Below are 9,614 nucleotides of genomic sequence, written 5' to 3' on the forward strand. Positions count from 1 at the left end.
TCTGAGAATTGACAAAGTTTCGACTGATTAATCAATCCCTTTACTAATGACATTCCATTGCTCCAACGTTCGAAACGTCTAATTTTATATCGTAGAAATATGTTCTACTTTATATCGATACATGTATTCCCACTGAAGGGAAGTTGCCATTATTCAAACGGAACCCTTAAGGCCTTTCTTCGACACCAGAGACTACACGGCAGCCGGTGGGAGTAAGATGAAAAATATCCGTCTTTTAGAAGTTTGCTACCATTGGTGAACTCGTATTGATCTTAACAAAACCTGGTGTGTGCCTGGTGTGTCATTCATTGTTTTTGCCCCGTAGCTAGCAGGCGTACGTGCGATGATTATCCATTCAGCACACGCGAGGACTACATCTGGCCCGTGCTCAGGGAAACGGGACAAATGTCCCCTACCCTGCTCGCGCATAACATCATCAAGAGTAATGTCGCCCCGGAGTCTTTTCCCGTCGATTAACGGACTGTTGCTGGCATCGTTTCTGCCCTCTGACATCGCATAACAATTAACCTACTTACAGTCTGATGCATCTCTTTACACGATAGTTAGATACTCTCATTTCCGCTTTTCGTATCAGTGCTCAGTGGCTGATGAAGATGATTTATGTAGACTTCTCCGCTTGTGTTTTCCAGATGGCCACAGCTCTGTCTTTCATCATCTTTGATCTACGCCCAGTGAATCTCTGCAACGACGCATGAAGGATTTCCCGAGACGCAGAGCAAAGCACGTCGACGCAGCAACTTGTCAAACTGAAAAAATCAACCTGACTCAACCGGCCTGAAGAGAGGTGGCGATGCCGTGGTCTACGTGCGCAGCGCTGGCTGTCATTCTAGCTTTTACGACAGGTAGGACGAAATGTGCATACTTTGGCAAGTTCTTTGCCCCTGAAGTTCTTTTCCCTGATAGTAGTAACTCTGGGATGGCATGGCGCTTTATCTTGGTGAGCATATATGTAGCTGCAAGCATCTGTGAATACTTGGCACCATCTCCTGAATGATTGGTAAACACAAGTATTCATTGATAGCCCTGGTGCACCGAAAACACACACCTCAAGCAAGCCTACCATTTAATGTTGTCCGAGCTTGCTAAGATAAAGTGTAATGTGTTTTCAAACTCATGAACGGGTAGATTTTCTAAGCGGCAAATGATCTGCCGGCCACAGTAACACTATGGCGTACCTTAGTGGAAAGTGCTATGATCATTACCAGCGTGATCCTACAGCTCCCATTATGACTTAATGATACCTGTTGATTTACTATCATTGCTTACCAAGATTTTGGCGGATTTAGATGAAATATTACATTACAGTAATACACTTTAAACTGATCTCTTAATTCGTTTTTACCGAAGACACATTTGACACAAGAATCCATCTCCTCCTCCCTGACTAAAGCACTTAAGAACCGAAGGTGTGTGGAACCAGCAAAGCAGCAATAACAAAAAGTAGGTGTACTCAAAAAGATTAGGAGAAGTTTGGAAAGAACATAAAACAAACGTTATTTAGTATAGCACAGTTGGGAAGGAACTGGAAAACACATAAGTTTCCTGTGAAAATCGATGTGTTTACTGCGGTAGAAGGGAGCAGCCCTAATGCTGCAGCGCTGTCAGAGGACCGAGGGGGCCGTTTCCACCCACTCGGAGTGCGCAGGAAATCACGTTATATCACCGACAGCTGTTGCTCTGACCTTTCGTACGTTAGAACTGAAGTCCCAAGTGCAGCGTGGAGCAAGGGCAAATTCACACTACTCTGACCAGCCGAACCATTTCACGCTCATTGCGCATTCTAAACACATCCTGCAGGACTTTTCAATGACTCTTTCTGAAACATGCACTTGGTTATAAAAGTGCTTTGATTGATGAACTTTAAAGTACACATTTTAATGATACTGAACAACAGAAACACAGTTTGGCAAAAACACAAAGCTATCACAGATTAAAAGTTTTCCACGGCTAGAAAATAATCAATGACCCCGTCTGGACATGTAGAAAAAGAATGAACTGTTTCCAATGCCTTAACTGAGACAGATTACAGCTCCGGCATGTGTACCAAACCGCTATCGGCTCTCCAAAATGGTCCCCATTTCCGACTATGGAGTCAAGTTCATCCATCACGCTAATACCGGCCAGGCATGGCCGCCTATTCATTTCCGCTGGACATAAGTTGATCATCGAACGGAACTACGGGGCAAGACAAATGGTCTTTGTCTTCAATTAATCAATTCATTTCTATGGACTCCTGCTCTAGATATACACATAGATAGACAGAATTAGAAAGAGACAGAGACACAGAGAGAGGACGAGATACATGTATACAGAGGGATGAATGAATGAACAGCGAAAGGAAGCCGCGAGTCAACCAATGAGGGCATCTAAGGATGTTCTTTTGACTTCTTTCTAGCTCCCATTCAAGCTACAAGTAAGGATGGCTGATTTATTAAGTAGCCTCTTCCTATCTTCAGGCGTGGCCGGAAAGAGAAGAAATTTGCCAAATAGACCAATAGAAATTCAGAGAAATTGGTCCACTAAATAAAGTTGTTACAGTAGAGTTTGCCGTTCACAAACTATTATGCACTACTTTAGCAGACCAACTCCTCTGGCATGTTCTCTGTTTATTTGGTGGCCAATTTCTACTCTTGCCAGCTGCTTCTGAAGCCTGGTAGAGTGAGGCTAACCTCAGCACCTAATTCCATACCCCACATCTCACGCCTCCGTGCAGTTCTATCTGTGGTTAGCCCCCTCAGAACTGTCCAACCGGAACACGTATCACAGCCTGGGGAACATAACCACCGCCTACGTCATCCGCAATGTTAACTGCAAAACGGATAAATTCCATTCACACCTCACCTTTTATTGGGCAATTGAGCCCTCCGGGGAGCTGTATTAGCGTTGGGCTTTGATTTCCCCATTACATGCGTGACCACACAGAGTATTTCAGCCTCGCGTTTGTGATACTAATGCAGAACCTATTTCCCGGTGCACACTGGATGACACGGCCTGCCCCAAGGAAAAAAAACTTTTACATTTCCCTTGTTGCCTGTTGCAAGAAAGTTTGTTGAGTCTTTCCCTTGCGGTGGTAAGGGCTTTCAACTGATAACAAGTTGAACATTGTGTAGTATTATCACGTACGATCTGAAGGTAGAAGTTTGAATCCTTGCCTGCAGCAACAGACTTCGGCGTCTAGACAGCGTCTGAGTCCAAATATCAACTCCGTCTTGTGGTCTTCGTTATTCCTTTCCTAATGAAATTGTTAGTCTTAGTGCTGCAGATACGAGGCTTATTCAGATTGAAGTGGCATACCTTGGGGCAAAGCTATCAATTATAAAGAACTCTATTGATTTCCGTCAAATTTCAGGTCATTCTAGTCACTTTCATGAACCTATTAACAACATAGATACACTACAAAAGGACGCGATGCAAGTAGTACCAACAGACAGCATGCGATGTTTTTAAGGTAATCAGGTGGTTTGAACCACGGCAAAGGTCAACTAAGGGTCAACATTGTTTACCTGATTACCTACAAATTGTCTAATTACGAACTGGCAGAGAAATGTGCAAAGCTAAGAAAGATAACAGGTAAAAGACTCTGGGTATATTACGATGCACTTTTAGTTAAAAAATGGGTTCATGAATGCTTCATGTAGCAGATTTCGAACCATTTGTAACTTTCCAGAGGCACGTATAACCAACATTCAGGCAGGGCTACCCAACTAGCTGACGGCTATTGCAATGGATTCGTGGATGCTTCATTCACAGATTTTTCTTAATTTGTCATTTTCCAGAGGTCGTTTGCAACAAAGGCCAGCCAGTGTCCCTGACTATCCAGGTGACGCCTGGTGAGACAGTAACCCTGCCCGCCACGTACAATAAACATGAACATACAGGCAGCCGACGGCTATTGCAACGAGTTCGTGGATGCTTCATTCACGAGATTTTTCTTAATTTGTTATTTTCCAGAGGTTGTTTGCAACAAAGGCCTGCCGGTGTCACTGACGATCCAGGTGACCCCCGGTGAGACGGTGACCTTGCCCGCCACGTACAACCAGCACGAACACGTCATCGCCCTGACGTGGAACAAGATGGACGAGCGGATCGAGGGAACCCGGACTCCCGTGTTCCTGTACTCTGTTTCCAGTAGGAACTCTTTGTCGCTGGGCCCGCTTAAAGACAGGTAACAAACAACGTGCAAGCTACTTTCTAGATGTTAATCTATTGTCACTTAGTAACGAAAAAGGCCGTAATTGTTTGTAAGAAACATTGAAATAGTAAATATTACTAACTGACAACCATCCTAACCTGGTATCCATCCTACTCTAGCTCCGATTTACAGAATAGGCAGATATTAACACCAACGTCACATCTATCAATTTTGGCATTAGCAAAGACAGCAACTTGTTGAGAGGACCCAGGACCGCACCAGAGGGAGGGACCTATAGCTAGTCCGTGGTATATGCCCAAGGATGGGCAGTAGGCCTATGTAGGTAAAGACAGCAGCTGGGGTAATAATACTTGCTGATATAAAGATACTTCCCATATGACTCTATATACACGTCCATTGAAAAATCTCCTCTGTCCCAGGGCTTTGCTCAACAAGAACGGATCGCTGACCATCATGAACGTGACGGTTAAGGACGAGGGTCAGTACGTCATGACTGTTCTTGTGGACGCGGTCGGGCAGCAGGAGCATTACGTCTATCTGGACGTACTAGGTAGGTATTAACAGTAAAAAAGATAGCCATGAATAGCTACATCAGGTTGGTAAGTCGTAGCAATTGAAAATGGGGTTCCTAAATCACAATGCAGCACTGAACTGACTGAAGCACTATCCTGCTGCAAGAATCAGTGCGGATGTCTTTCAGGTCCTGAAATAGGTATCTGAGGAGTACCGAAATGTTGGCCAAGAAAATTCCACTTCAATAACCCTATTGATATCGTTGTTGTTCACTCTGCCCTCTGATATCATGTTGTTACCTCTGATATCATGCCCTATGATATCATGTTAGTCCCTTGTTGAATGAGTATTATGAAAAAAGTGTGTTGCTCGGCCGTGTTGCTGAATATCGCTTTCTTGATTGCTGTTGACAGCTATAAGATGTTCTATTCTAATATTCACAGCGCCACCCATGGTAACAGTAGGCCTCCAGAGTCCCCTCCGCGTGTCCCTCCACTCCAGCGTCATCCTCAACTGTACCGTGGAGAAGACCAGCTCCACGGATCCCAGCATCTTCTGGCTGCGGGACGGACAGTCTCTTCCCCCGGCCGCTGTCCAGCTCGTCATCGACGCCCAGGACGTGTACAGGTCATCCCTGACGATGACTAGTGTTGGGAAGGCTGACAGTGGGAACTACACGTGTGTCGCTCAACAGGGCCGCAGCTCACAGACTGACAGTCTCAGCTTGGTGGTCGTTTGTGAGTGGTGTTTTGTGATATTCAATTACCTAAAAGGAACTTACACTATGCTCATCCTTATGAGCCTTTGCTATTTATGTGAGGCTGAAATCCGCCTGCAGGCCGCTTTTCATTGAAGTCATCAGGCACGGAAGAGATATGGGTCAGACAAAATATATACCTCCCCACAGAATTCTGTTGTTTCAAAACAACTTCAGAGACATGCAAGGTTCCAAAATATTGCGTATGCTGTAGCCATAGACACATAACACTATAATGATGTATACACGATTCAGTTTTAATCAGTGGTTGCTTATAATGATTATAAATCCCACTAACGGTACCGTCGCTTCATTATAAAAGCACGAGAAGAGATTAGAGGCATAACTGTAAACTCAACAACTTCCAAGCCTGCATCCGCAAATAGGTCACATCCTTCAATTTACCAAATTAAATGTGCCATCGAAATTGCAAACATTTGCATAGTTCCTATATTCGCTCTCAAATCAAAGTTGGGAATGTACCAAAATTAAGGTAGGAGCCCTGGGTTAAGGAATAAAGCTCCCTAAGGAAGGTGAAGCGGTGTTATGACAACAAAGTGCACTTTGCTGTAAGCTCACTAATTTGTCTGCACAGCTTAAACCATCCAGTGTTTCCCCTCATATTCTTTAACCTGTCCTCCATGTGTACTAAATCTGGTTTTATGAGACATTATTTGCACGAGGGGAGGTTACTAGCGCTTTTGCTGAGATTGGTATTTTCATACCTGTGCAGCATATAATTGGATTTGATTTTATACCACAGTTTAACTCCCCCTGCAATGACTCTCTCTGGGTCTAGAGATAAGCAGTAAAATTTAACCTTCATTTTGCGGCCATGTTGGAGGGTAAGTTTGGGTATGGTTCCAGGACATAACCTTTTAAATAAGAATGTGTAATAAGTTGATAATGAAAGAAAAAATCTGGCGAATAATGTTCCTATCGTTTGGAACAGTTTCTTTTTCATAAAAGAAAGGAAAAGGTTTGATGACAAGTAAAGCTGTACAACATATTTTAACATGGAATTGTTTCTATGTCAAGCGCCGCCTTTAAAGTTGAGAGAAGAGTACTGACTCAGGAGAAGTGTAGTGAGAGCAGAGAGAGGTCATAGTGTGGCTGGGTACATTTCAGTATGGTTGGGCATAACGTTTTGACAGCGAAACGTTTAGGTCACCAGCAAAGGGAAATGTTTGTGAAAGTACGACGGTATTATTGACAGAATAAAAACATTTAAACTTAAATGCACGATAAGTACACGGTACAGTGTATGGCATCAACTACTTAACACAGTAACAAAGGCACAAACTTAAGATAAAACTTAACATCCTAATTGCGAAAGTTTAGTCAAGAAATAAAGCCTTTGTTGCACAACATAACTAATTGACACGGGATCAATTCTATCTCTTAAACGTTGAGAGACTGCAATGACTCAGAGGAAGTGCTGTGAGCACAGACAGAGGTCACAATGTCGCTGGGATCTCATAAAAGGCAGCAACTGAAACATGACTGTGGGTGGAGTTTGAATCGTGGGTGTCAGGACGGGTATTCTATTAGTCCTGGCAACCATGACCACGAGAAAGGGCACACAAAGAGGAAAGCAGTCAAAGTAGTAAAAGACCACAAAATAAAATGTCAATTCCGGATTTTCTACGGCAGAACTACATTCGGACTTAAGGATAAGGCATGAAATTGAAAAGGCAATATATATATATATATATACATACTGTCAGCATATAACACTGTATGCCCTTTGGAATTGAGAATCTATAATATTAGTTATATCAGTTTAATCCTTCCTTGTACTATCTAGAATATTGTACATATACACGGCATTCACGAAAATTTATTGCAGACGCTATCATCTATGATGCATTGCTCTCATTGGTTATGGCTTGCACTCCTTAATTAAGTTAGTTAGAAAGCAATTTTCTTCAATATCTTAAATCTCTTCCAGATCCGGCAGCAATAGTGAACGTGACAGGCCCTGTCAAAGTGAAAGCAGGAGGAACTGCCTTACTCTGGTGCACTGCAGATGGAAACCCTACACCGGAAGTTTACTGGCAGAAAGACGGAAGTGACGACATTCTGTCAGCCGCGATGTACCACGGGACTGCTGGATCTCTACTGGTTCTGCCTGATCTGAACGTGAAAGACAGTGACCATTACGTCTGCACAGCGTCAAACACTCTTGGGAAGCCGGACAGAAAGATTGTGCCTGTGATCGTCATTGAGGATAGTTCCCCAGCTACAACCGGTATGCCATGTAGTAATCCAAACACAATATTCTATTCACATCGAATCATCTGCTCTAGTAATCTCCAAGTAGATCCTACGGTAGCAAGACAGTATCCATTGGCCACAGGATTGTCCATTGCCCACCGAAGACACTCGTCTGGATACTGTCTCGCCATCGCAGAATCTGCTTGTTTATACAAGCAGATTCTACTGCTTTAGCCGTACTCAACGCATGCAAATATTGAGGAACTTTCACTAAATTTCCATTTGTGGATGATTGCTACAGTTTTGCCATTTTTGCCTCTCCAGCAGCTCAGATGGGACAAGGTGACGAGACAGAGTGGACCGCCATCTTGGGAGGGGCGGCCGGCGGGGCGACCATCCTGCTCATTATCCTGCTGGTGGCGCTGGTCTTTACAAAGAGGGCGAAGATCGACGCGGGGAGATCGGACGACCACGTCTTTTCTGTCAGCGATCCGGTGCCGAAACGCCTGGAGAACAACTTTATTGAAAAGGAGAAGCTTGGCCTGCCAAAGGACGGTGAACAGATACTGTATGTCCAGGAGAGTAGCGGCAAGGCCGTCATTGCTCGGACTGGAATACACCACGCCGAGAGAAGAAGAAGTCAGAATAAGATGTGTGACATTCCGGATGGCAGCGAGGATTTGATTCAAGTTCTTCCCTGCTGCGAATCGTTAACCGACCACAGTATTACTTGAAGTACCAACTCTATTAACACATCGCGGACGGCTGCCGATCGTGTGGATGGCAACCAGTATATCAAGTTTGGGGCCTTGCACAGTAATTGAGCTGGATCAACTAATGCAAAAGGTTGCGTCTGCTCACAATACACGGACACACTAACGTGTCTCAGAATAGACGTGAACAGGAAACGTGGTGAGATATTGAGGAGAAAGGAGGAAGCAAGGGTGACGTCTGTTCCGGCAGATGGTCGGATAACATCGACATGGGGCGCTAGATATTTCATACTTTCCACTCCAATGTCATGCGACGGCGCTCTTCTGATATTGCAAAGATACAAACAGATCCCATGGCGATGGTATCTGGGGCTTACGCAGAAAGCATTCATTCCAATAGGATGGAGAAAATGATTGAAGAAGACAGCTACCGGGACATATCTCATCCATCCAGCTCCAGTCTCCCCTGTTATCAATGGTTGGTGATGTTCTCCTAAAGCTGCCGTGTACCAGCACCAAATGTGTTGTTCTCGCGGGAAATCGCAGGCTTCACCGCGGGATAGTCTCCTTATAAGGGAGCCTGATGATCATTACTGCGAAATGGCATCGTGAGACGACGTAATGAACGGGGAATGGTTTTAATAGAATCCGAGATTCGGCAGCATCAGTTGATATTGGATGATGGACAACCAGGCTCATGTCCTTGTCTTTTCATCCACCTTGACATTTATAACTCCGCAAACATTACATGAGAGAAATGAAGGCTTGGGAATTACCGAAAGGGGGATTTTTAGAGGGTCATGGAAAACCTACTTGGTAATAGAGAAGAATGGCTAAAATATCTTCCGAAAATCCGTCTCATTAATTTTAGTAAAGCGGCGTCGATGCCCTAATTCAGCGTCTGAGGAAAGTTTGAGGCCGTTGGCATTTAGTTGTCGGGACGCGGAAGGTGTGGCAGGCAACAATTATAGCGGCTTTCAAATTCCATCAGTCGAATTTCTTTTCATTCCCCGCCGTCGTGCCGGGAGGATCAACGTCATTTTCGACTTCAGGGTCAAGGATTTTAAAAAGTCAGCTGAAGTTGTGGAATTGGTGATATGGAAATGTGTTGCTTTACTGAATGTAAATTGAACTACTACGAAGAAGAAAATATAATCCGCCTTCGGGACATCTCAGCATCTACAATGTGAAAGCAAACGCTGTACATCCATTTAATGGCTGGCCACGTCTAATGGTTGAT

The 9,614-nt window shown here is 44.1% G+C and overlaps 1 protein-coding gene across 1 annotated transcript; it reads left to right on the top strand.

The window, feature by feature from the left end:
• The first annotated feature begins 811 nt into the window (after positions 1 to 811).
• On the top strand, positions 812 to 8,524 carry LOC109483526 (hemicentin-2-like). The gene is made up of 7 exons (XM_019786559.1): positions 812 to 863; positions 3,798 to 3,851; positions 3,973 to 4,186; positions 4,594 to 4,724; positions 5,131 to 5,424; positions 7,396 to 7,695; positions 7,986 to 8,524. The coding sequence occupies exons 1-7, from the start codon at positions 812 to 814 to the stop codon at positions 8,393 to 8,395; spliced, it is 1,455 nt and encodes a 484-aa protein (XP_019642118.1). The 3' UTR covers positions 8,396 to 8,524.
• Positions 8,525 to 9,614: the final 1,090 nt, after the last annotated feature.

The sequence above is a fragment of the Branchiostoma belcheri genome, unplaced genomic scaffold (genome assembly GCF_001625305.1).
Source record: "Branchiostoma belcheri isolate BF01 breed outbred unplaced genomic scaffold, Haploidv18h27 scaffold65, whole genome shotgun sequence".
Taxonomy (NCBI): domain Eukaryota; kingdom Metazoa; phylum Chordata; class Leptocardii; order Amphioxiformes; family Branchiostomatidae; genus Branchiostoma; species Branchiostoma belcheri.

What these genes read in the sequence shown, in the direction of transcription:
- LOC109483526 (XM_019786559.1), top strand. Translation starts at nt 812, where the DNA reads ATGCCGTGGTCTACGTGCGCAGCGCTGGCTGTCATTCTAGCTTTTACG. An exon ending in TCTCAGCTTGGTGGTCGTTT is followed by an intron (nt 5,425 to 7,395) that starts GTGAGTGGTGTT and finishes AATCTCTTCCAG; the next exon opens with ATCCGGCAGCAATAGTGAAC. An exon ending in TAGTTCCCCAGCTACAACCG is followed by an intron (nt 7,696 to 7,985) that starts GTATGCCATGTA and finishes TTGCCTCTCCAG; the next exon opens with CAGCTCAGATGGGACAAGGT.